At 56.2% G+C, this 25,871-nt stretch overlaps 1 protein-coding gene across 1 annotated transcript; it reads left to right on the top strand.

Moving 5' to 3' along the window:
- Window positions 1-2,698: 2,698 nt before the first annotated feature.
- On the top strand, window positions 2,699-5,415 carry RABAC1 (Rab acceptor 1). The gene is made up of 5 exons (XM_082710950.1): window positions 2,699-2,901; window positions 3,205-3,417; window positions 3,692-3,789; window positions 4,943-5,044; window positions 5,144-5,415. The coding sequence occupies exons 1-5, from the start codon at window positions 2,846-2,848 to the stop codon at window positions 5,230-5,232; spliced, it is 558 nt and encodes a 185-aa protein (XP_082567076.1). The 5' UTR covers window positions 2,699-2,845; the 3' UTR covers window positions 5,233-5,415.
- Window positions 5,416-25,871: the final 20,456 nt, after the last annotated feature.

Genomic DNA, 25,871 nt, shown 5'->3' with positions numbered 1-25,871 from the left:
CAGGTCGACTCTCTGACCAACCCCAAGACAGACGTTGAGTGTGAGTGTGCACATGCCCACCGTACCCTACAATTACATTGACCTACATTAGCGCCCAGTGGCCTTATGGCCTTTTTCAGAAAGGTGAAAGTCCTCTTGGGATTTCTTTCATTTAGCGAAAACGGGTGCTAATGTAGGTCTTTTATCAAAGTGAAGTGACATGAACTTCTGGAAAGTGGGGCTACTCTTTGCTTTACCCCATTTTGGCTTATAGCAGTTTTCCTAGGAACACTCCATTTGGGATACTGGGGGCAACCTGTACTCTCATAGACAGCCGAGGTCCAGAGAGGGCAGGGACTTCCCTGAAGTCACACAGCAGGGACACAAGCCAGGTTTCTGATTGTCTGTGCTGAGGTCCTCCTACGTTCCCAGCTCCACTTCTTCCAGGGATCCAAGAGGCAGGAAGGAGGCCTCAGACTGGAGGGAGCACAGGGCCAGAGCCTGTCTCCCACAGACTTTTCAGGGGCCCCCTTATTTCCCACCATCCCCCTAATTCAGGGCCCACCTGCCCTCTCCCTGCCATCTCCCACCATCCCCCTGCCTCAAGGACCCTCCCATCTCTCCCCCAATCCCAGTTTCAAGGGGCTCCTCCCCCACATTGTCCCTGTGCTGAGACCCCATCTCCTGAGATCCCCTGATTCAGAACTCCCCACACCCCACTCAGAGGGCTGCTCCCCACAATATCCTTGCTCTGGACACCACTGTCCAAAGCCCATACTGCTCAGCACCTCCTATAAAGAAACCCAACCGGCTCTCCTAACAATAGCAAGCCCAGACTCCCCAAGGTTGGCTGTAGGAGGAGGCCTCCCACTCTCTGTTCCCCAAGATTCATCTCCCTCTTGGGGGCTCTTCTCACCTCTGCTGCCCCCATCACTTTGAACTTGGGTGCTGCTCCCCCATTAATGCTCTGGGCTAATTGTGCACACACAGTCCTCCTTTGATTTCCAGAAACTAGCTAGACCCAAGTGGGAATCCTGAACAAGATTCCACTAAAGGCCTGGGGGTGACAAAGGGGAAATAAACAGGATCGAGCCAATCTGATCTTCAAACTCTGGCTCATTCAGCTTTGGTTTGTGACCTTCCCATACAGGGGGCCTCCCTGCTTACTGCTGTACCAGCCCCCATGGCAGAGGCTGCCTCCCCCGCCTCATGGGAATGCCCACCAGCAGGCCTCATAGCCCAAACCAGAAGGGAGATGGGTCTCAGAAGACAGCTGGGGTTAAGAGTCCCCTGGATATTCCACAGCAGTATTCAACTGTCCCACCCAGCCCTGAAACTTCAGTCCAGGTAAGGGAGCCCAGGCTTCCTGATACTTCCATACACCCCTTTCTTGAGGCTCTTCTGGTGCACCCTGTTAGAATTCTGGCCATTTACCCATTACTCACTCAGGGGCAGGGGCAAGAACTGAGAGGGAGCCATGGTTGTGGGAACCAGGGAAAAGAAAGGCCCATGGCTCAGACACCAGCCACGCCTTGGGACATCCAAGGGACCAGCAGTTCCTAACATTACTGTTAAATTTAGGAAGGTGAGGAGCACCTGGCTGGCTCAGCTGGCGGAACTTGGGACTCTAGATCTTGGGGTTGTGAGTCTGAGCCCCACATTGGGTATGCAGGTTACGTAAAATAATTTTTTTAGAAGGTGTAACTCTAGATATAATCAAAACATTTGTGATGTAATGGCAATAACATCAACTACCATTTATTGAAGAATATCAGGTATCAAGACCCCTCTAAGCACTATACATGGACCATTTAACCGAATCATCATAACCCATGAGTGGGGTACTATCAGGGTTTCCACGGTCCTGATGATGACACTGAGGTTCGGGGAGATCATCACAGCCTAGGTTTTCATCTCTGACTCCAGAATCCCAGTTCTTTCAGTTATAACAAGTCCCTCTTTCAAAAATTCTCAAACCTGGGGGCACCTGAGTGGCCCAGTCAGTTTAGCACCTGACTCTTGATTTTGGCTTAGGTCAGGATCCTGAGGTTCCAAGATGGAGCCCCACACTGGGCTCCGTATAGGGCGTGGAGCTTGCTAGAAATTCTCTCCCCCCCCCTCTGCCCTGCTACCCACCCCCACCCACCCCAGCTAATAAATAAATAAATTCTCAACCGTTTCCCAACTCCCCTCTTCCTATCTGAGGGGTGGGGGGTATCCCGAGGTCCCTAGTCCTAACCCCTCCATCCCTGGGAGCTCAAGGGCATGAGGGGGGGGGAGCTTTGCTCTCCACCTCAGATACCCCTCCAGCAACCATGGCCCTGTCATTAGCTTCCGCCTCCAGAAAGGAATAGATTTCCACAAATTATCCACAGTCTCGCCATTCAAACGCGGTCCGTGGACCAGTAGCATCAGCATTACCTAGGAACTTGTTAGGAATGCAGATTGATGGGCCCCACCCCGGTGTTTTTTATGCACCCGAGTCAGGACGACAGTTCCTCACGAGCCCCACTCCGCAGGGGAGGGAGTACAGGACGACTGCTTCTGCCTTTAGATCTCCCAGGACATCCCGACTCCCAACCACCACCTGCCCCGCTTCTGGAACTACAATTCCCACAATACCCAGAGGGGTTTAGCGTTACTTTACGCGACTGCTTCTCCCAAGGTGCTTCGCGAGCCAGACCCTCCGTAACACCACGAGGACTACAACTCCCGCAATGCTCCGCGGCAGATCCACCGCCCCCGGCGGCTCCGGAACGGCGTTGCCACGTCGGCTCCGCTGGGTGGGGCCGGGCTCGGGCGGGGCTGCGGTGGTCAGCCCGGGCGCCGGGCTCGTTGTAGCAGTTTTACCCCTGAGGACGCAGACATGGCGACCGAGAAGGACCCGCAGAAGGATTCCGAGCCGGAAGGGCTGAGCGCCACGTGAGCAAGCCGGCTCTAGCCCCCCGCCCCGACCGAAACCCGGGAGCCCTGGACCTCCGCCCCCTCCTCCTTCGAGTCCCGGGAGTCCGGGCCTCAGACACCAGAGTCTGGGCTCCTGGTCTTCAATTCGAGGACACTGGAGTCTGGGCCGCCCCCTACTCCTCCGGCATTCAGGAGGCCCGGACCCGTCCCCCTCAGGGCCCCAGAGTCCAGCCCTCACGGCCCCCTTCTTGCTCGGGGGGTGGGGAGTTGGGGGATCCAGGCTCAACCCCGGTCTACGGCTGACCCGGGGCTGCCCACCAGGACCCTGCTGCCGAAACTGATCCCGTCCGGCGCCGGCCGTGAGTGGCTGGAGCGGCGCCGCGCGACCATCCGGCCCTGGGGCTCCTTCGTGGACCAGCGGCGCTTCTCGCGGCCCCGCAACCTGGGCGAGCTGTGCCAGCGCCTGGTTCGCAACGTGGAGTACTACCAGAGCAACTACGTGTTCGTGTTCCTGGGCCTCATCCTCTACTGTGTGTGAGTGCCTCGCCCGCTCGGCACTGAACCCCTTGGCCAGGGCCGGGCCGCGCCCCCACCGGAGAGCCCAGCCCGTGCGGGTCGGCCCCGCCCCCATGGCACCGCTCGGCCAGACCTTTTCACCTAAGGGTCCAGCTCGTACTGCCCCATCAGCCTGGCCGGGACACCGTGGGACCAGATGTGACCTGGTCTTGCCTGGCCTCAAAGACTTAGCCTGCTGTCCTCCGGTGTAGGTGGTCAGCCGCCTGACCAATGCTTCCCTACCCTTCTCCAGGGTGACGTCCCCCATGCTGCTGGTGGCTCTGGCAGTTTTCTTTGGCGCCTGCTACATCCTCTATCTGCGCACGTTGCAGTCCAAGTTTGTGCTTTTTGGTGAGAAAGCCCCTGTCCAGACAGTTCCCTGATCCTTCAAATCCTGGTCTTGGAACACAAGCCTTAGACCCCAGACCCCAGTCTGCCCAAGCATAGATTTACACTGGTTCCCTCTAATTCCATCCTTTAAAATCTCAGACACACCAGGTGCTCACACCCAGCCTCAGAGCCCCCCCCCCCCCGGTTGGTATTCTCAAAGCTAGAGATACCCCAGAACCAACTCTTCAGCTGGCTCCTGTCCTTTAAACCTCCTTTCCCTCGCATCCATCCATCCATCTTCCCTCGCCTCTCTGCGGAAAGCATCAGTTGCAGGTACCCACATTGGACACCAGGTGGCGACCTTACGCTGGCCTAGATCTGGGCCCCAGTCCTTTACAGCTGCCTGGGGCGGGGCCAGAAAGATCTTGGGACTGTTCCTAGAGGGAAGCTGAAGTCTGTGGCTCCTGTGGTCCCAGACTGGCCCTTTGTACCACTGGGAAGAAAGAGGGGCCTGTGTCTCCACTCACGGGAAGCTCAAGGTTCAGAGTGGTGATATGGAAGAGCTGGGGTCAAACAGGAAGACCCAAGTCAGGGTCCTTCAGAGGATTGTGTGTTCTGTCCGTGACACGGGTAGGCTGGCACCTGAGGGCATGTCATGCAGGCACAGGGCATGGAGGGGGCGCCTGGAGCATGCAGACCCTATCCTCCAGCCTGCCCCAAGAAGCCAGAACTCTATATTCTTATGTGAATCGCTCAGTCCAACAGCCCCAACTTGGGGAACAGTGTGCAGACTCAGAAAACACATCCACAGATCAGACTTGGTCTTTGGGTGACACGTTTGAGACTCCTGGTGTATGTGAGTTGGGATGGGAGCAGGAGAGCCGTAGTCTGGAGGAGTGGGAGGTGGGGAGCTTCCTAGCAGAGGTGGGGCTGAAGGGCAGTGAGCATGGTTGGGGTGGGTGGTTGTGGTAAGGAAGGTGCTCTGTTTGGGTGGGCAGTGGGACCATCAGAGAAATGGGTGATACCCAGGCTGGGGGACCTTGGCATGAGGAGCTCGGACGATCCTGAGTCTCCTGGAGCTTGTTACACCAGACTGTTGGTGGGCTGTCGGGGGTTCCTCGGGGAGAAGACATGAGTGTTGGAACAGCAGCCCCAATGCCATCTGCACCCCCAGGCCGAGAGGTGACCCCAGCCCATCAGTACGCTCTGGCTGGGGGTGTCTCCTTCCCCTTCTTCTGGCTGGCCGGCGCAGGTTCTGCCGTCTTCTGGGTCCTGGGTGAGTGAGTACAGACTCTGGGACGCCCGGGCGGGCGGGCGGGCGGGCAGTGGGGAGCAGGTGAGGGAGTGATGCCCTGAACTGCCTGTCTCCCTGCAGGAGCCACCCTCGTGGTGATTGGCTCCCACGCCGCCTTCCACCAGACTGAGGCTGTGGATGGGGAAGAGCTGCAGATGGAGCCTGTGTGAGGGGGACCCTCCAGCCTCCCCAGCCCGCCGCCTTGGCCCCACTTGCCCCTGCCCCGCTCGCCCCTGCTCCACACTGCCCCGTGCTCCTGGTCAAAGGCCTCCCTGCTATCCCAAGCCCCGGGGTGGGGGTGGGGTGGGGGATTCCAGCTGTGGAAATAAAACCGTTAGAGCTGTCATTCAGCAGATACTCTCCCAGGGTCTTCTGTCGGCCTGTGCAGGGGTGTGGGGGACTGCAGAGACCCAGATGGAGGGGTCCTCTGGATGGGGGGGTTTGATAAGCAAGATGAATGACTAAAAAGGAGAGGATGGGGCTTCTGCATGGCTTCGTGGGTTAAGGGCCCAACTCTTAATTTCAGCTCTGGTCTTGATCTCATCATTGTGAGTTCAAGCCCCCACTTGGGCTCCACACTGTCCATGGAGCCTACTTGAAATAAACAAATAAACACTTTTTAAAATACAAGATTGGATGGCAAATGGTGGTAAGTGCTGGGGGTGGGGGGAGTGAGCCAGGGGTGCCCCAGACTGCCCCCCCATGTTCAGTGAATTGCTAGAAGGACTAGATAGACAGTTGGACCTACAGCTGTAATTCATGATCATGAAAGGCTACAAAGCAAAACCAGGGAAGGGGAAAGGCCCGTGGGGCAGTCAAGAGAAAGCCAGGCGCAAGCTTCCCAGTGTCCCCCTGGGGGCCTCCCACACCCTGTGCTCCGTTCCTGCAGCGGCAGTGAGGGGGGCTGCCAGGGAGGCTCAGGAGAGACTCGGTGCCTGGCCTCTGCGGGAAAGTGACCCCATAAGCACCCTCTGGCTTAGGGAAATCTCACACTCCCAGAAAGGAAGGCAGGTGTTCAGCCTAAACAGTATCTGCGTTAACAAGTGAAGACACTGAGTCATTTGTATCGAGGACACCGGGGAGCCGCCTCCTGGAATCCATGTTCCCAGACACCAGCCAGGATTCAACCACGCCAGCCCCCTTCTCTAGTACGGCCTCCTGCGTTAACTGTCCTGCACAAAGAAAGTTCTGGAGCTGAGGTGCAGGTGAAGGAAGGCCTCCCCGAGGCCCTGCCGCTGAGGGAAGGAGCAGCGAGCTGCAGATCCTCAGGAGGGAAACATTCTGGGCAGAGGGCGCTGCAAGGAGGCCCAGGCGGCTGTGGAGGACTCACGGGGGAGTGTGGAGGACGGGACAGGCTTCGGTGAGGGCTTTGGTTCTCCCCTGAGTGAGATGGAAGGGATGAGACCAGCCTTTTACCGTAATGACCAGAGTCTGCCATGTGGGACCGCACCTGACCGGGAGAACACTGGACAGATAGGACAACAAAGCAGGTGGCAGGCTCTCTGAGGAGATGACATTTCAGGGAACCCGGAGGGACAAGGAGGCAGGCCACAGAGAGAGCGGTGGGCAGGCGGCCTCAGCCGGGCCACAGCGCCAACACCTTGCAACGCGGTTCCTTCGCCTCTTTGGCCTTGCAGATCATCCCCAAAACTCATCTACTCACTGATCATGGAGCAGGCGCTTTATGGAACACCCACAGAGTCCTCGGTGTTGCTCTGAAACCCTTCTGCCTCCTGTGGCAACGGAGCCCTTGAAACGCGTTGGCCCCTACTGAGATGTGCCTCGAGGGTTAAATCCACACCAAATTCCAAACACTTACAGGAAACAGTGGTAGTAACGGTCTCAGTAATAATTTTCTGTACTGGTTATATGTTGGAAGGGTAGTACATTGAATAGGTACTAAGTAATGTTGTTATTATTCTTTTTTTTTTTAAAGGTTTTATTTATTTATTTGACAGAGATCACAAGTAGGCAGAGAGGCAGAGAGAGGAGGAAGCAGGCTCCCCGCTGAGCAGAGAGCCTGATGCGGGACTCGATCCCGGGACCCCGAGATCATGACCTGAGCCGAAGGCAGCGGCTTAACCCACTGAGCCACCCAGGTGCCCTGTTATTATTATTCTTAAAAGATTCAATTTTTTAAGGATGTATATATTAGAGCATAGAGGGAGAAGCAGGCTCCCCATGGAGCAGGGAGCCCGACGCGGGACTCGATCCCAGGACCCTGAGATCATGACCTGAGCCGAAATCAAGAGTTGGATGCTTTGTGGACTGAGCCATCCAGGCGACCTCCAGGTAAATTTATTATTTCCACTTTTTTCTTCACTTTTGAAAATGTGATTGGGTAGAACATATAGAGTGACATCTGTGGGTTGTACCCTGAGTCTCCAGGACACGCCTGCTGGCACACTGGGACAAAGAGTCCCACAAACAGATGAGACCCTGCCCTCTTCCGGCTTACATTCAGTGGGAGAGGCACACGTGATACATGAACCAAACACCCAGCAAGCAGAAAACTCAGAAAGTGATAAGCCTGTGAAGCCAATAAACAGGACTGGGTGAGGCAAGAGAATCGTGGAAGGAGAGGGCTCACTCGGAATGGCAAGGCAGGGCCTTGCTGGGACAAGGAGATTGCTCCTTGGAAGGCCAGGGGAAGAGTATTCCAGCCAGAGAGAACAGCAAGTGCAAAGGCCCTGGGGTGGGACCTACTCTGACAAGGCAGTGCTTGAGGCTGGGTGAAGGGAGTGAAGGGAACAGCTGTAGGAGATGGTGGTAGGGAGGATGTTGGAACCAGATCACACAGGACCTGCAAGCCATTGAGAAAGTCTTTGGATTTTAGCTTAAGGTAACGTGGACTATGGAAGGGTGTTGAGCAGTGGGGGGACAGGGCCAGGTGTGAATTTCAGAAATCTCCCTTTGGGATTCTGTATGGGGATGGGCTAAAGGGAATGGGGCCAGGGAGGATGAGGCAGGGACATGGAGTGGAGAGTAGGGACAGGGAAGACAAATTCAGAACAAGGAGCTTAAGGACTGATGTGCTTGGGAACTGAGTGGGAGGGAGCAGGCAAGGAGAAGCCCCAGGTACCTGGGCACTGGGACCCACAATCGTGCGGGTCACCAGGGGTGTGCTTCCAGTGGCTGCCACCAGAGGGCAGAAAAGTGCTTCCTGCGGATCTTCTCCAGGGAGGGAGCGTCTGCAGCCTGACTTCTGGGAGATAAAACCTGGGAGCCCCAGGCCCAGACACGCCCCCTGGGTCTACAACAAGGCCTGCTCCCAATCCCACTTCTGGGGTTGTAGAGGGTATTTCATCTACTGATGGAGATGCCGGTGCTCCCCAGGGAGACGGTCTTCATGCCCACAAGGTGGGCAGTCACTACGTCCCATTTACACTGCTGAACCTGGGGAATGTGGTCAGGCTGCCTTGTTTGGAGGTGACAAGGCCAGGGGCCCAAGGACCAGGACTGAGGCCATGAGGCAAGTGGTCAGCAGCCTGCAGTTGTGGGGGAATGGTGGGAGGTTGAGAGACTCATCCCAGAGGCCTAATCTGGGGGTGATTGACTACAGGTCCCTAATTCTGATGCCGGGTTATTGAGATGCCTCAAATCAGAAGTTTCTGTGGGGGTGGTCAAGACTGGAGGCCCATTCCCTGTGCCTCCCTCCTGAATGACCTTGGGTTGTGAGGTTTGGATTGGGGCAAGGAAAACAAGGGCTTGGTATCTCATCAAGGGGACTGTTTTGGTGACAGATCCTGGGAGTACAGTTGGCTGGTTGGGAGTGACAAACTGGGAGCCTGGTTGTTGACTTCATTACTAAAGAGCCTGTGGGTCCAGGTTTAGTGTGACAGGAACAGGGATCTAATTGTCTAGTACAGGAGCACCTGAGGGGATCAGTCGGTTAAGTATCCAACTCTTGATTTTGGCTCAGGTCATGATCTCACAGTCATGAGATTGGCCCTTGTCCAGCTCCACGCTCAGCTCAGTGGGTAATCTGCTTGAGATTTTCTCTCTCCCTCTGCCCCTCCCCCAACTTAGGCTCCCTCAACCATGTCTCTCTCTCTCTCAAATAAATAAATCTTTTTTTTTAAAAGAAGTTATTGTCTAGTACAGAGTGACAGAGCCAGGGGGTGCCTACACCTCATTTTACATGTCAGGTGGGGCCTCTAGTTGTCTTATTTTGGAGTAACAGTTTCCAGTTTAGGGTAACAGAAAAACAGAGGATCTATTATCAGCTTCGAGGTGACAGAGACGAGTGGTCATTTAATTTACCCAGCTTCAGGTGATAGAAAAAGGGTGTGGGTATCTAGGTGGCAAGTTTGGGGGCATGACTTTGGGAGTCTAGGACCCTGGTTTGGGAGGACAAGGTAGGTGTCCCCTTGGCTGGAGGTGACACGCTGGGGGTCTCTCGTCTCCTTTACAGCCACAGAGAGAGGCCATGTGGTTTAGTCTAGAGACCCGGAGCCTGGGGGCCCTGCTGTGTAACTTGGGACAACACCGATGGAGAGTCTTACTGGCTAGTGTGAGGTGACCCCGACCGGGGAGTTATATTTTTAAAGTTTGGGGACTGTCTGCTTATGTAGTTTGGGGTTAGGAACCCCATTGTGTTGACAATGGGTCTAGTTCCAAATGGTAAGTGACAAATTAGGGACTCTTTTGTCTGGTTGGGAGAGACCAGGACTGGGGTTGTTCTTGCTGTTAGAGATGGGGGTCTTTGTCAAGGTTGGGGTGTTGGGGGCTGGGATTTTGAGGTCTAGTTTAGGGAAACAGATGGTATCTAGTTGCTAGGACTCCAGCATTTTAAGGTTTGGGGATAAAGGGTGAACGTTCAGTGACTAGTTTGGAGCAACAGAAATTGGGGGTCTGGTGGATTCCATTGGGGTGTCTGAGACTCGTGGTGATCTCATTTGGGGTGTCAGGGGCACAGACCAATTGTCCAGTTTGGGGTTAGAGAAACCAAAGTGCTGGTTATCTGTTTTGGGGTGATGATGGGTCTGGGGCTTTGGTTTGGGGTAAGAGACAATGGGGGGCCCTTTGACTAGTTTGAGGCAGCAGACACTATAGATCTGGTGGCCTTGTTGGGGTGTCAGACTGACTAGGGTCTGTTGTTTGGCTTGGAAGGCAGAGATGATGGATGTGGTTGTCATGATTGGGATGTCAGAGGACTGTAGGGTTCCTTTGTCTAATAGGCCAGATACCGGAGACCCAAATGTCTGGTTTTGGACATAAGAAGTGGGGGTCCAGGGGCACCAGGGTGGCTCAGTTTGCTGAGTGTCTGACTCTTGATTTCAGCTCAGGTCATGATCTCAAGGTCATGAGATTGAGCCCCTCATTGGGCTCTCTGCTCAGCGAGGAGTCTGCTTGAGCTTCTCTCTCTCCCTCTTCTCTGCCCCACCCCTTGTGCACATGCTCTCTCTTTCTAAATAGATAAAATATGTATTTTAAGATTTGATTTATTTGAGAGCGAGAGTGAGAGAGGGAGAGGGACAGAGGAAGAAGCAGACTCCCCGCTGAGCAGAGAGCCTGATGCGGGAACCGATCCCAGGATTCCAGAGACCATGACCTGAGCCAAAGGCAGCCGCTTATCCAACTGAGCCACCCAGGTGCCCTAAATAGATAAAATCTTTAGAAAAAGAAGTAGGGGGCGCCTGGGTGGCTCAGTGGTTGAGCCGCTGCCTTCGGCTCAGGTCATGATCTCAGGGTCCTGGGATCGAGTCCCGCATCGGGCTCTCTGCTCAGCAGGGAGCCTGCTTCCTCCTCTCTCTCTCTCTGCCTGCCTCTCTGCCTACTTGTGATTTCTCTCTGTCAAATAAATAAATAAAATCTTTAAAAAAAAAAAAAAGAAAAAGAAAAAGAAGTAGGGGTTCATTTGTCTAGATTGGGGCGGCAGAGACTAGGATTCTGGGATTCAGGACCTGGCTTGGAGGGGCAGAGACTGAGAACTCAGTTGTCTAGTTTGAGATGACAGAAATAGGGATCAGCTGGGCACTTTGGGACTGGACGACAAGGATTCCAGGGTCTAGTGTGGGGTGATGCAGAAGGGGGGTTTGGGCGTCTAGTTTGGCATGAGTGGGATGAAGTTCTCTTTGTCCAGTTTCGGGCAACGGAGGAGTATGATGGACAAGAGGGAGGCTGGAGGGGCTGTGGGTCCCTGTCATTAGTCTGAGGAGGTATTTCGTGCACGGAGCTACTCAGTGTGGAAGGACAGAGTCTTGTGCTGCTGTTGCCTTGTTTGAGGGGCAGAGTCTGGGGGTCAGGTGTCTGGAACTGTGGGACAGAGAACAGGCTCTGGGAATATTGGATGGAGACTGAAGGCTTGGTCGTTATGGGGGAGAAACTGGGGTCCACATTTGGGGTGACAGAGTCTGGAACTCCGGCCTAGTTTGGCAGGACAGAGATTAGTGTCCCTGAGGAAATTTGGGATGACACTGGGGGCTGGTTGTCTAGTGTTGAGTGACAAAGTGGAGATTCTGAGGAGCATTTGGGGCAAAGAGACTGGAGATTTGGGTGTCTGGTCTTATAGGACAGAGACTGGGGGCCAAGGGTGTTTTGGGGGTGACAGAGAATGGGGTCTGGTTGTCAAGTTTGCTAGGACTGTGACTGAGATTTCAGAGTATATTTGGGGTGGCAGAGACCGAGGTCTGATTGTCCAGTTTTATGGAACTGAAGGTGATGTCTCCAGGATGTTTTGGATGACAAACCAGCTAAGACTAGAGGTTTGGTTGTAGAGTCTGGGGTCGCAGGAGGACGGGTGCTCAGCTTGTTAACTTGTGAAGACAGTTGGAGTGACAGATTTTATTCACCAGATGTCCCATTTGGGGTGACAGAGACTGTAGGTCTAGTTGTCTCGATAGGGTGACAAACTGCTGGTCTTGTTTTCTAGTTTAGGGTGATAGTGACTGAGGCCCTATTGTCCGGATTGGATTGACAGTGATGGGGGTTCTGTTGTCCGGCTGGGGAAGATGGTGACGGGACAGTCATCTAGGTGGGGGCAATGAAACCAGGTGAGAGGGTCCTACTTTGGGGTGACAACTATGGGGGATTCAGTTTCTCAGTTCCTGGCGACAGAGACTGCTGGTCCCTGAGTCTGGGGCCAATTTGTGTGAACAACAGTTCAGTTGAGGCTCGGAGACTGTGAGCCAGGCCTCCAGCTTGGGTTGAAAAGCTGGAGCTCCCATGATCTCTCTGGGGATGATGGGACGAGGTAGTGGAGACTGGGTAGTTTGACAGAGAAGAGATGGGGGTCAGCTTGTGTCCTACGGACGACAGAGAGTAGGGGGCCTTGTTGAGGTCAGAGACTGGTTGGTATCTACTTTGGGGTGACAGACTAAGAGCTCGGCTGTGTACCCTGGAGAAGCAGAGTGGGGATCTGATGGCCTGATTTGAGCTGATGCTTGGTGTCGCAGACACTGTTTTCTTTACAAGGGTCTGGTGCTGTTTGGGGCTGTATGATGGGTATGGGAGCCCCGCTGCATATGGCCAAGATTAGGGTCCAGGGCCGTGTGTGGGGCACTAGGCCGGGAGTCCAGCTCTGTGGGATGTGGCTGCATGAGAGGCTGCTGACTGGCTTGGGGCAGAGTGTGGAGTGTGGCTGGGGGTGTGCAGACTCAGGGTGCCCATCCAGGTTGGTGGTGGCAGGAGCTGTCATTCTGGTCTCCTACTTGGGGTGCAGAGCCCAGCGCCCTGGAACCTTCCATGTCTAGCTGAGTCTGAGAATGCTCGATGCCTGATTTTCCTGTGGTGGCTGAGGCAAGGGTTTCCTGCACCCAGACGTGGGGGTCCCTGGACACATGTGGACTTCAGAGTGGGCGTGGCCATGGGTGTGGAGTCCCGATTGGGGGTTACTGGAACTGGGCGTCTGGGCGTTTGGAACCTGGGAGTCCGGAGGTGAGGACCTCAGGACCCAGGATCCACGGGAGGGGCCCCTGACCAGGTTTGGGTACAAAGAGTCACTGGCCCTCAAGGCTGGGGCATCTCCACACATGAGTGTGAAAGTGACAGGCCCTGGGGTAGAGATAGCCAATGTGGGGACAGTTGAGATGGGGCCTGGATGCCAGGCTGAGGGGTCTCTGAGGTGGGGGCACCGTGCGCTATGGGGCTTTCTGACTGGGGGGATGGAAGGGGTTTGGCTGTCTTCACTGGACACAACAGGGGCCCCAGGGTCAAAATTCAGTTTCGGGGGCAAACAGTCATGGCGGCTGAGATTCATTGTTGCAGGTAAAGAAAATGGGGATACATACCCCTCCCTGGGGAAGATGGGACACTGGGTTTCAGATACTGAATTTGGGCAGAGTCCCTCCTGCCAAGTTCTGAGTGTCTGTGAGCCCCTTCCTGATTTGGGGTGCCTAAAGCCAGGTTCTGAATCTGTGATAGAGTGGGCTTGCATGGGGACTTCAGGGGGTTCCCGAGGCTTGCCTCGGCAATGACCATGGGGCCTAGCTGCCTAGACCAGAAGGGTCTGCCCACCTGTGGAGCTTTGCCTGCCGAGATTGGAGTGAGTGAGTCTGGAGAGTCAGCGGCCCAGTTAAGAGTGACAGGTTTGGGGGTGACTAAGACAAGCCATTCGGGTATCGAGTTCAGGGGTCCCCACTATAGGCTACACAGATGTTGAGGTTGGAATGACCAGTTGGGAGTCCAAGTTGTACATGAGAGCTGGGACCCAGATGCCAAGTTGAGTGGCGACTCCCTAGGTTCCCCTATGGTTGACTGTGTCACCTGATGCCAACCTGGGGGGGACTGTCATTTGGGTGTATCAGAAGATATCTCTGATATCAGAGATATCAGAAGCCTAGTTTTAGAAGGGCATTTGAGAGGGGGGGACTAGCTGCCTAGTTTGGAGGTTACTAATGAAGAGTCCTAATATTTCTATATAATTTGGGGCTACTGATCCTCAAGGTCTAGTTGCCAAAGTTTGAGGTAACTGTCATGGGGGTTCCTTGTACCTGGTTTAGGAGTGATGGAGTTTGGGGTGTTGTCTAATACGGGGGTATCTGAGGCTAATCAACCCAGGTACCTAGTTAGGGGTGATGGACATGGAGCCTCAGACCTTGCAGAGCCTAGATGCCTGGATTAGAAGTGGCTTGAAGTGGGGGTCTTGATACCTCGGTCGGGGGGAACTACCTCGGGGCCCAGATGCTGAGTTTAAGGTTAACCAACTAAAGGGGTCCTAATGCTTATTCCATTTTGGAGGTGCTGACACTGCGGGCCCAGCTGCCTCTTCAGGGGGAGCTCAATGTTAGGTGTCTGTCGAGGCTGTGGCGGTGAAGAGATTCGAGATTACTGTCTGTGGGTGATCCCGAGGGCTATTAGCTGTGATGATGGCTGAATGAGCCTTGGGATCTACTTAACAAATTTGGGGGTAACTGTGGGCCTCTGAGGTCACAATGGTGGGCAGTTGGTCTGAGATCCAGAAGCCTGGCCTGGGGAATTGAGGCTAGTTTGGGGCACTTGACTGTGGGGATCCGTAGCCTAGTTTGGGGGTCCACTGAGCCTAGAGATACAGAGGCGTGGTTTGGGAGGAGAGTGCGGGGTGTATTAGTATCCTGTGGCTTAAAACAGCAGAAGTGGATTCTTTCAGAATTCTGGAGGCCAGAAGGCCAAAATCAAGGTGTCACAGGGCCACATGCCCTCTGAGGGCTCCAGGAGAGGGTCCCTCCTTGCCTCATCCAGCTTCTGGTGGCTGCTGGCCTCCTGCCTCTGTCTCCGCACGCATTCTCCTCAGTCTCTTAACAAGGACATTCAGGCCTGCCTAGCTGGCTGTCAGTGGAGCATGCAGCTCTTGATCTTGGGGTTGTAAGTTTGTACTCCACGTTGCGTGTGGAGACTGGTTAAAAATTTAAAAAAGAAAAAAAATCTTAGGGGCGTCTGGGTAGCTCAGTGGGTTAAGCTTCTAACTTCGGCGTGGGTCATGATCTCGGGGTCCTGGGTTGGAACCTGAGCAGGGAGTCTTCTTGTCCCTCTCCCTCTGCATCCCACTCCCCATTCATGCTCTCTCTGTCTCACTCTCAAATAAATAAAATCTTTTTTAAAAATCTTTAAACAAAAAACAAAAGGCCATTCATCTTTGGATTTAGGACCCTCCCAGGTAATCCAGAATGATCTCATCTCCAGATCCTTCATTTAATCACAACTGAAAGCCTCTTTTCTCAATAAGGTCCATGAGCAAGTTCTGGGGTTAGAACATGGCTGTATCTTTTTGGGGGGACTACCATCAATGCCCTACAGGGGTATTTGAGAGAGGCAACCCAAATTCTGAGTGTGAGTCACACTGAGGATGCAGCTCGCAGAGTTTGGGCTCCCAGAGTTCGGTTTAGGATGGATGATCAACTTGAGGGTCAGCTCCAGATGACCAGTTTGGGGATTTTTGACTTGATTTGCCTACTTTGGAAGGGTAAGAGCCTATGAGTGAGATTCAGATGGTTAGTCTAGGGGTAATTGAAGTTTGGGGACCAAAGCTGTAGTTTGGGGATCACAACCTCAGTGTCAGAGTCCTATTATTGGAGTGTCAGAGGTTGGGAGGCTAGCTGCCTAGATACTCCTGAAAAGTTTGTAACTCTTATGACTGGGGGTGAGTTCTGAGCGGGAGAGCTCAGGTGTATATTTTAAGGACAGCTGATCTGGGGTTCTAGATGCCAAGTTGGGAACCATCTGGTATTCCACGTAGTTGTTTGAATGGCTGGTTGTTCAAATGCCTAGGTCAAGGTCACCAATGAATGGGTGCAGTGCATTTGGGGTAATTGCAGGGACCCAGATGACTAATGTCAGACTGATTTGCTGAGGAGAGTGGGTGGTCCTCATCCTGGTGTAGTAGAAATGAGTCTCGGGAGCCAGAAGTCTAGTGTGGGAATCAAGCTGGCAGCCCAGATCCCAAGTTGGGACAGATTGAGTCTGGGGATCAAGATTGGGGCAGATCAAGTTGGGGTGACTGAGTTTCAGCTCCATTTCCTAGTTTGCATAGTGAATGGGGGGGTCACATGCTGAGTGGGGGTGGCTGCAGCTCAAGACCCATTTGTCTAGATCCTGATTTTTCTTGGGGTCCTAATTTTGCTTAGGGTTCAATGAGGAAGGGCTAGTTTTCTTGGGGTCCTGATTTTGCTTAGGGTTCAATGAGGAAGGGCTAGTTTAAGTGTGCCAACTTTGGGGCCTCCTGATGTCTAATTTGGGGTACTGAGTCTGGAAGAATGAATCCATATTTAATGGGTGGCTTGTGGAGTTACTGATGCTTATTTTGGGGTGACTAAGCTAAGGCCCATTTCCTTTATCCTATCATTTTCTTGGGCTGGAAGTTTGGGGTGAATGGAGTTAGGGCCCAGAGTCCTTATTTTGGGGTGTTTGGGAACGGGTTGGGGAGACAGCTCTTGGTGTTTCTGATTCATGAGGCCTAGTGTGACCCGTCTCAAGGCAGAAGTCTGATCTTTGGGCTCTTCAGTCTTCATGGGCATTTCTGAAGGAGGGTAGAGGTTCACATAGGCTTGTGGGTATCTAGATGCCACCTTTTGGGGAGTCTGAGATGTGCCCAGAAGTGCTAAAGTCTTGATCACTGGCTCTGGGGTCCCCACTCCAGTGCTGCCCCCAAGGCTGGTCCCTCCTGTGGGTGTTCAAGGAGACAGTCCATTTTCGGGGGTCACCAATTTGGGGGTGACATGCCCGGAATACGTGGTTCCGATGGGGGTTAAGGGGGCACGGGCAGGGTGGGAGTGGGGGGCACTGCGGTGCAGGGCCTGGCTGCGGCCCCCGGGGCTGGATGCGGCGGGGGTTCCCGCGGGAAGCAGAGCGCAGCGGGGCAGCCGGCGGCGGGAGGGCGAGCGCCGGAGTGACAGGAGAGGAAGAAAAATGGGCCGAGAAATCAGAGTGGACGCGCGGGGGGCGCAAGTCCGGGAGCGGGGAGGGGTGGCAGCGGCGGGCGGGGGCGTGCCTCTGCCTCCAGGGACGCCCCCCGCTCGCCTTCCTGCGCTCCCCACCCCGGAGGCCGGGCCGGGTGATCAGACCCTCTCCCCTAATTCTAGTCCTCCCTCCCTTGCTGCAGTCCCCACCCTTCCCGCGGTCCAGGTCCCCTCCCGCGGTCCTGTGCGCCCCTGCCCTGAGTTCTGCCCTCCTCTGGGGAGTTTTATTTACTTTCTCCCCCTTCTCACCACCCCCCCCAACGACGTCTGCCCCCCCCCTCCGCCTGCTTTCTAGCTGAGTCGCCTGCATTCAAAACTGCCTCTGCGACCTAACCCCCTTCCCCTCCGCGTCCTGGCCCCCACCCCATTCCCAAGTCAGTCCCTACACTCCAATCCCTTTTTCTTCGGGCTCCCCTAATCCCCCCAATCCCTTCCAAAGGTTTGAGGCGGAAATGGGGCAAGCGCGGCAGCCGCGGGGGGAGGGGCGGGGCGGGGGCGGCGGCCAATGGAGCGGGAAGCAGGACAAATGAGGCCCGGCCCGCGCGGCCGACAGGCCCCTCCATCTTCCCATTAGCGCCTAATGGCCCCCCCGCCGCCGCCTGATGAAGATTTATCGGCCCCGGAGCCCCCGCCCCCTCCGCCCTCCCGCCCCCCGGCATCCCCTCGCCCGGCCCGGCCTCCCCGCCCCGCCGCCCAGACACCTGATGAAGCCGTCAGCGGGGTGGGAGGGGCTGCGGGAGCCCGACCCGGTATGGCGGGCCGGGGCCGGACCGCAGTGGGAGCCAGACGGCTGGAGACCTAGAGAAAGTTCCGGAGACACCGAGTCAGAGACCCGGAGAGCGAGCCAAGGGGAAGGGTCCCATCACCACCCGCAGTAGTGAATCAGCCCCCAGCTCTCTGCGGGGGAGCCCAGGAGGGAGGGGGGCTCCAGCCCGAGCCAAAGGGGTCAAGGCCTTGGTGGGTCTGAGGGGAGGATGGAGCTGGGAGGCCGGCAGCCTGGGTCCGAGAGACAAGTGGGCTGCAGACATGAACTTCTGGATCCTGAGAGAGGGGAAGGTTGGGGACCAGGACTCTTGCGCCCCAGGAGGCAGAGCGGGCTGGGAGGCAGAGGGGGTTGGGAGCCCGGACTCTTGGGGGTGGGCAGGCTGGGAGCTTGGCATTGGGGGGGCTGGGTTGGGAGGCCCCTGATTGATTTCTGTTTACCGGCTGTCCCCGCGGGCGGAAGAGCGAATCGCGCCCCATCCATCAACAGGCTCGCAGCCTCCCTAATAAAAACATTTTACTCCTAAATGATCTCGAACTAATTAACTCAAAGTGTTAATTAAAGTTTGCGCAGACAGCATTGTCATCAGGGAGGGCGGTGGATCCATCTTCCTGAGAGAGAGACAGGGTTTGGGGGGGCATCTGGAGAAGGGAGAGCTCCCCATCCCCCTCCCATCTTGACTGCTGTCCACTGCCTGTCCCCACCTGTCCTGGCAGCCTCCCCTGGCTTCCCTCTGTCCATCTCTGCCTCTGTCTCTGAGTTTTTGTGTCTTTCTGTCCCTGTCTCTAGCTGGAACACCGACCCCCACGTTGATCCTACTTCCCATCCATGTTTAACCTTTATGTCTGTGTGGCCTGGGGGTCATGTGTGCAGACACGTGTCGATCAGAATTTGCATGTGGACAGGCATATGGGTCAGAGGAGACACATGTGGATGTGTGTGTCAGAGTTTGTGTGTGTGTGTTTGAGCCCAGAGGCATGTGTGCGGACACGTGAATGGTCAGATTCCTGTGGGTACAGGTATGCGCGAACCCAGGACTGGGTGTGCACCAGGGTGTGTGTGACTAGTGCCCACAGACAGGCTGTGGGACTCTAGCAGGGAGTCCCCAAGACAGTGAGGACCTCTGTAGATCCCTGGGGACAGGGCCCGGGGCAGGAAGGAGCAGATCAGTAGTTACCTGAGGGACCAGGTGTGAACTTGACTGTGAACTCATGCCCATGTGCAAGTGCAAGTGCAGCCCCTCCCTCTGTCTCTGGACAGGCCCATCCCCCATTCTGGCTCTTCCGTAGCCAGCAGCCAGCAGGGCAAGGGAGCTGGGGCCAGGACAGGCCACCAGGCCATGGGCATCCGTGGGGTGGCTGGCTGGGCGGCCCCGGTGTGAGCTCATACATCAGGGCTGACAGGCTCCGAAAGCCCCGGAATTAAAACCTAAATCGAATATTGATCACCCGCTCCGGCCGTGGCGCCCACTACGGCCCCCCTAGTTCCCCCGCGCTTGCTCCCTGCTCCCCTGCTCTCAAGCGGCACCACTGTCCTGTCTTTCTCTGTCTTTTTTTGCCTCCTCCCTCCCCTGCTTCTCCTCACCCCAGCCCTACTTCTTCTGGTGACTTGTCTCTGTCCCCAGCAGGTACCCTCTTGACCACAGACAGAGAAAGAAATAACCAGAGACAGAGAGCAAGAGAGAGAGAGACATGGTGGCAGAGACACGTAGGTGCATAAGAGACCCAGCTGTGAAACAGTTAAATGCAGATCCCAAGTCAGACCCAGAGCAAGCAGCATGTAGACACAAATCCAAGCAGACAGATAGACAGACACCAGCACACAGGCACCCACAAACAAGCACAGGAAGTCGCACACAGTCACACCCTTAAAGTCATACAAACACACCCAATACCACACACATGGTGCACACAGAGAAAGTCACACTCAGACACAGACAGGCAGACCGATGCCCATAGGCCTCTGGAGTTACAGCCACTGGCACAGGCGTGTGACACACAGATGGAGAAACAGGCAAGTTAGAGCAACAGAGCAGAACAGAGAGACAAAGTACAGACATCCACAGAAGCGGAGAGACACACGGCTCCAAGTGGCAGAGAAAACACACACACACACAAGCTCCCTGTCCTCCTGTTTCCATTCTTCCTGACACAAGAGCCATCTCCCTCTGACTCTCCTACCCCAGATGCCATCCCATTCCTGGATCTAGAATGTGCACAGAGACAAGGCTCTCAGACCTCATTCCCCCTGCCCCAAATCACACTGAGTAACCTCCTCTCCACCCCAGGGTCCTGGGCTGGTCCAGGAAGGGAGCTAGAGAAGTAGACCCCAGAGGGACAGAAAGGGCTCTCCACGATAGAGGGACAGGGACAGGTCGTGCTACTCATTCTTGTCCTGGGATCTGAGGTCCCAGTCTCAGACCACCTGTGGGATGGAGGCTGGACAAGGGCAAGAACTTCCTTGGGCCATGAGGGCTCCGGTCCCACACGGAGGGCAGGGGCACTGCCCCAGCCCCCACCCGCACCCCAAGGCTTCCTGGCTGGGGTGGGCAGCGGCAGCGGCAGTGGAGGCGGGCGGTGGTGGCTGCCGGGGAGAAGATGAATCTTTCATGAGTGATTTGCGGCCGCCTCTTCTCGTCCCGTGTTGTTTAATGTTTCAATTTGGGCGAAAGCAAAACATTCAATCAGGCGGATTAAGTGCGTAATGCGTCTCATCGCTCAATCTGTCGCCTCCGCCGGGCAGCCCGCCGGTTGGGGGGGATTAGGAGGGGGGGTGGCGAGCAAAGACCCTGGCCAGGGGAGCCCAGTCCCCAGCTTCACTCCTAAGCTGTGCCTTGAGAGGCCCCTCAGCCTGGAACCCCTACCACGCCACGGTCTCCCCAGTCCTGAGTTCAGCCCTACCCCCACCCCCACCTACCGCTTTCTGCTCCATCTCTCGGGGTGTCCACTTGGCTTTGGGGGCCCTGGCTTCTCTGTACTCCTCTGTCCACCTGCCTTGCTCTGACTATTTCTCTGGTATGTGTCTGCCTGTCTGTCTAGGTGCGTCAGCCTGTTTCTGTGTGTCCCTCTGTCTCTCCATGAGTGTCTGCCCGTCTCTATCTCTGCCCTTCACTCTGTGCCTGTATCTCCTTATCTCTCCACCTGTCTTCTCTCTGCCTGCTCCGGGTTTCCTCTTCCTTATATCTCCCTTCCTTAGATCTATCTGCCATCCCCCGTCACACCGTCCTTCTGTCTGTCTCTCATACTAGCTGTACGTGAGTCTTCACACCAGCCCAGCACCCGTCTGTCCCCACTCCGTCTCCTCCCCAGATTCTGCTGGTCTTCCTGCCCAGTCTCCTCTCTCAACCAGCATCTCAATCCTCTGCCTGCCTGACCCTTACCTCTCTACGTGCCTACTTCTCTGTCCCCTGTTTGTCTCTGTCCCTGTCTGTGTTCATCTCTCTCTGTCCATATCTCTCTGTCTCTGCTCCACTGTGGATCTGTCCCTCTGTCTTCCTTGACCTTGTCAGCTACCTGTCCGCGGCCGGCTCAATTTCCACGTCCACTAGGGGGCAGCAGGTACAGGCTTTTCCGGTGGGGAGGCTGACTGGATGGCTGAGGAGCTTTCCAGCCAGCCCCCTTGCCTCTGGCCAGACCATCCCATTTAGGAGGGTGCAAGCCAACCATCCCTGGCTCCCTCAGACTCAGAAGTCGGGGTCCGCAGCCATCTTCTCTCTCAGAATCCAGGGGTTCTATGCTCTAGCCCCCACTTTCCTCTCTTCAGGCAGCCTGTGAGCTGCAGCGGGGGGCGGGGGGGGGCGGGGAGAAGGCTAGGGTTGGGGGGTTGGGATTTCAGCTGGGGGACCGGCAGGCTCACCCCTGCCTGCTGCTGAGACCCATGGGGCTGCGAGGCCTGGGACTCACAGCGCATGTAGGCACAGGGACAGGGACACACACAGGATTCCAGGAAACACACAAGTAATCAGATTAAGTCATAACCTGCAAGGGCACACACACCCTGAGGGGGGCAAACACACGCACTCCCCTGCCCGCAACCCCAGTCGGACTCCGGGAGCCTGGATCAGAGCGGTCGCCGCTAGGGAAGTTCATGGACACACAAGGCACACTCACGCTCTGCCTCAAGCAGCCCCTGCGGTTTGGGTTCCGGACTGTGACACACACACACACCCCTTCCGCATTCAGAGTGACTTTGGGGGACAGCACGGGCAGGACAGACCCCATCTTGGGATGTGCCCTCAGCCCTGGGACCTCTCTTGCCTCTGCCCCACCCCCGCTCCTCCGGTCCCCTATACCCCCAGTCCCCAGTCGCTGCCCCCCCCACTCACTCAGTGGCGCTCCCCACAGCTTCCTAACTTCCCCTTCTCCGTCTCTCACTTTCTGTATCTCTCCCCTCTCTGTTTTCCCGGCCTCTTTTGCCATCTCTCCCTAGCCCAGAATTTGTCTTTGTCCACGTCTTTGCCTGTTTGACAAGTCTCTGGCATCTAGGCTCATCTGGGAGACACTCTGTCTCTCTGCCATGCTGTTCTGCCCGCCCCCCAGTATCTTTGAACGTCTCTGTCAGTCTCTGTCGCCCCCACTAACTCTGGGCTTTACAGCCTCTCAATTTGTCTCTGTGTCTCTGCATGGTCTCCGCCCCAGCTCCCTGGGCCGCGCTGTCTGTCCTCTCCCTAGGTCTCTGTCTCTGTCTCTCTGTCCATCCGTCTCTCTCTTCCCGGCCCCTCCCGCCCTCCCGCCCCCCCCCCCCCCCCCCCCCGTCTCCCTCTGTCTCACTCTTCGCCTCTCTCTTTTCTCTCTCAAGTGTTTTCAATTTTATTCTGAGTGGAATTAACTACCCCTGATGTCAAATTGCCGCCGAAATCGATAATAATATCTTTACAAAAGAGGATATTCTTCTCTCGGAGAACGGCCTCTGAAAAATGGAAAATTTAGTCGAAATTGATTCATTACTTGACACTTTATAGAACGGCTGCGTATTGATCGCACCTGTCATGTCCCATCTCCCCTAATCGAAGCTGAAGGCCGGCTCCGATGCCTGCTATTTTTCATAATTCCACCGCAGCCGACAGCTCCACAAACACCGCCGCTCGCCCGGCCTCCGCCTCCCCGCGCTGGCCGCCACCGCGCGCGCCCTCGGCCTGGCCCTGGCCTCGCGGGCCGCGCCTGCCGGCCCCGCACACCCGGCCCGCCTGTCCCCTGCCGTCCTCCGTCTGTCCGTCCCCCCCCCCCCGTCCCCCCGCCCCTCCCCCACGCCATGGCCATTCTCTTCTGCTGTCCGTCTGTCCTCTGCCCAACCCCAAGTGACAGGTCCGCCGGTCCTTCCCCTGGGACCCCTCCCCCATCTGTCCGTCAGTCTTCTCAACACCCCACTCTTGTCCATCTGTCTGACCCCCACCCCCATACCCCCAGGCCCATGCCCTGGCTGCCTGCCTCGTTCTGCTCTCCTGTCCGCCTGTGTGGTGGTCTGTCTAGCCTGCCCCATCCCCTGCCAGCCGCCCTCTTCCACCTTCCAGGGGGTGGGGGAGGGGCGAGGAGGCTGTCTGCTCCCTTCCTGCCCACACGTTTGCCTCCCCTAGCCTCTGGATTCCCTCCCACTCCCCAGCACCTTCAGTGAGTCCTGGTCCAGTTTCAGCCTCCTCCCCAGCCCTCCTCCCCACACTCCTCTCTACTGCCTTTCCCCTCCTCCCCTCACTGGGTCTCCCCAGGCCCTAAGCGAAAGGCTCTGCCCTCACTGGGGAACCACAGCAGAATCGCCCACAGTCCCTGCCCTCAGGGAGCCTCCAACCCGGGGCTGCTGAGGGGACGTCAGACTGTGTAGAGGAAATGCAGAGAGCAGGGGTAGGGTGGTGTTGGTCCCAGCCCAAGACCTGAGTCTAATCCGCGGGGGTGGGGGTGGAGGCAGCAGGGGGTCTAGCCAGCCTGGGGGGGGGGGTCGAAAACCAGATCCCGCCCCCTCCAGCCAGGCTGCGGAGGCTGGGGCCCACTTCCACTAACTAGCTGTGTGATAGCCGGCAAGGGGCTTCTGTGCCTCGGTTTCCTCATCAGTAAAATGGAGACAATCCAAAACGGCCCCTGCCTCGTGGGGTTGTCGCAGACAGGATTAGAGAAGTTCATCTCCGTGTAGGCTTTGGCCAATGCCCGGCCCCAAACAAATACCAGTAAAGGGTTCATCGTCATGGCTGTTAGAACTGCGCCAAGACAATGTTCAGTCCACCCCACGGCTGAGCTCCTACGGCTGCGGTAAAGCTGGGCAGGGTGAGGGTTAGCGGGGAGGCCTGCTTATGTCCATCCTGGCTTCACCCTCTGTCAACCTTAGTGGTATTCGCTGCCCCCAGACACCCCCTGCAAGGGTGTTATAAGCAATGGAAAGGGAGGCTTGTGCCCCAACAGAGGGGTCCCTTCCTTCCCTGGGGGTGGTGGTGGTAAAGAGAGTCTAATGGCTGTTATGGACCCCAGAAGTGTTCTCTGCTTCATGGGTAATAAATTCAGTCCATTGGGTGTTACAGGCTGGTTGAGGGTGCCCTCTCTCTCTCTCTCTTTTCCAGGGGGCATTAAACACCCTGAGGGTGTTCTGTCTCAGTAGGGTGTTAACTACAGCCCTCTGCTGGTGCAGCCTCCCTGGGGATGTTAAGTACAGCTTAATGGCCCCCCTCCTGTGAGACCCTTCCTGCAGTCAGGTAGGTGTCAGCAATACTGCTAACGAGGGAAGCTGCCGCCTGGGTGACCACCCCGCTCCCGGAGAATGCTCGACTGTAAGAACCCTCACTTCTGTCGAGTTCCTGCGTGCTTACAGGACGTGCCATGCTCTGACATCCTCCTCACGAATCCTCCCAGCCGCCTGGGGCTCAGAGAGGGCGCACGGATTGTCCAAAGATGCACAGCCCCAGAGGTCTTACAGAAATCAGGAAGGTGTCTCCTGGAGGAGGGGTGCGGGGAGTTGGCCGGGGGGGGGGGGTGTCTGAGCAGTCAGACGGGGCTGTGTTCACGTGCCTATGGGCGTGGTTGTGCAGCGGATCCAACCCTGGCCACCGAGGGCATCAGAGTCCCCCTGGGGGTTCTCCACTACCTCTCATGGGGCGATGGAAGCCCCTCACACGTGTTGCCTAAAGTCTGACCCCCTCCTCTCCCAGGGACGCCCTCCTCTCCCAGAGGCGGGGCTGAGAGATAAGGAGTGTGAAAGCCCTCAGGGCTGGTGCTCTTTGCTGACGTCCCAAGGATGTCCTGTTTTCCAGGAGGGTGTTGTGTGCAGCGTGATAAATGATGCCTTCCCAGAGGGCAGGCTCTTACTGGACGGCGTAGCACACAGTCCACTGGGTCCTTTCGGCTCAGGTGTGCTTCTCTCCCAGGTGTTCATGCATTGAATGGCCATTAAATACATCCCGGATGGTGTTCCTGATGGCCTGCCAGTGTTCTAGCTTTCTTGGAACACCTGGAAGCTGTTGTCTTCCTCCTGAATGGGCATCACGTGCTGATGAGGAGTCCTGTCGGGTGACAGGTACAAGTCTGCTTGGTGAGCCATCCTCAACGATGCTGTATAGGGTGTGGGGGGGGTTCTAGACCTCCAGAAGAGGGTGGCTCTCCTGAGGGGGTCTCAAGTATGGCCTGATGAAGGGGTAGAGACCCCCAGGGCAGGGGCTTTCCGCAGGCTGTCTGGAAGGATGATGTTCCATGTCGAAACAAGTGAGGGGATCCTTGTTTTCCAGCAGAATTTAGTACATTTTAACGAGGTTATTTTGAAGTAGTGGTGCTCACAGCGAGTGCTTTTTTCAGCGCTTGACCCAATGTAGAGCGCCCCCCCCCCCGCCTGCTGTGTGTCCCTCCCCAGGAGGGAGTGGTCATTATTGACCCATTTTGCAGCTGAGCAAACTGAGGCTTGTGCTTAGACACTCCACGTGGGTGCGGAGGAGCTAGCCCAACTGCATGCTGAGCAGGGGCTGAAGGATCTGGAGCCTGTCTGAAGTTCTCTGGGGTTCTCTACCGCCTTCGGTATCACTCCTCTGCCCCCCACCCCGCCGTCCCCTGAGGTCAGTGGGGGTTGGTGCAATCTTGCTGAGCTGCCCTCGACCCAGCATATTCATTTGGGGACAGTCGTTTTGCCCCAGGCACTTTCCCTCTAGAGGCGGGTGACTCCAAGGGCTGCTGTTTCCCTGAGAAGGTGGCACTGGTGTTTGGGGGGG

Source organism: Mustela nivalis, assembly GCF_964662115.1.
Source record: "Mustela nivalis genome assembly, chromosome: 18".
NCBI classification, from domain to species: Eukaryota; Metazoa; Chordata; class Mammalia; order Carnivora; family Mustelidae; genus Mustela; species Mustela nivalis.
Note: the sequence above shows the minus strand (reverse complement) of the source record. Positions and strands in the feature narration are given on the sequence as shown.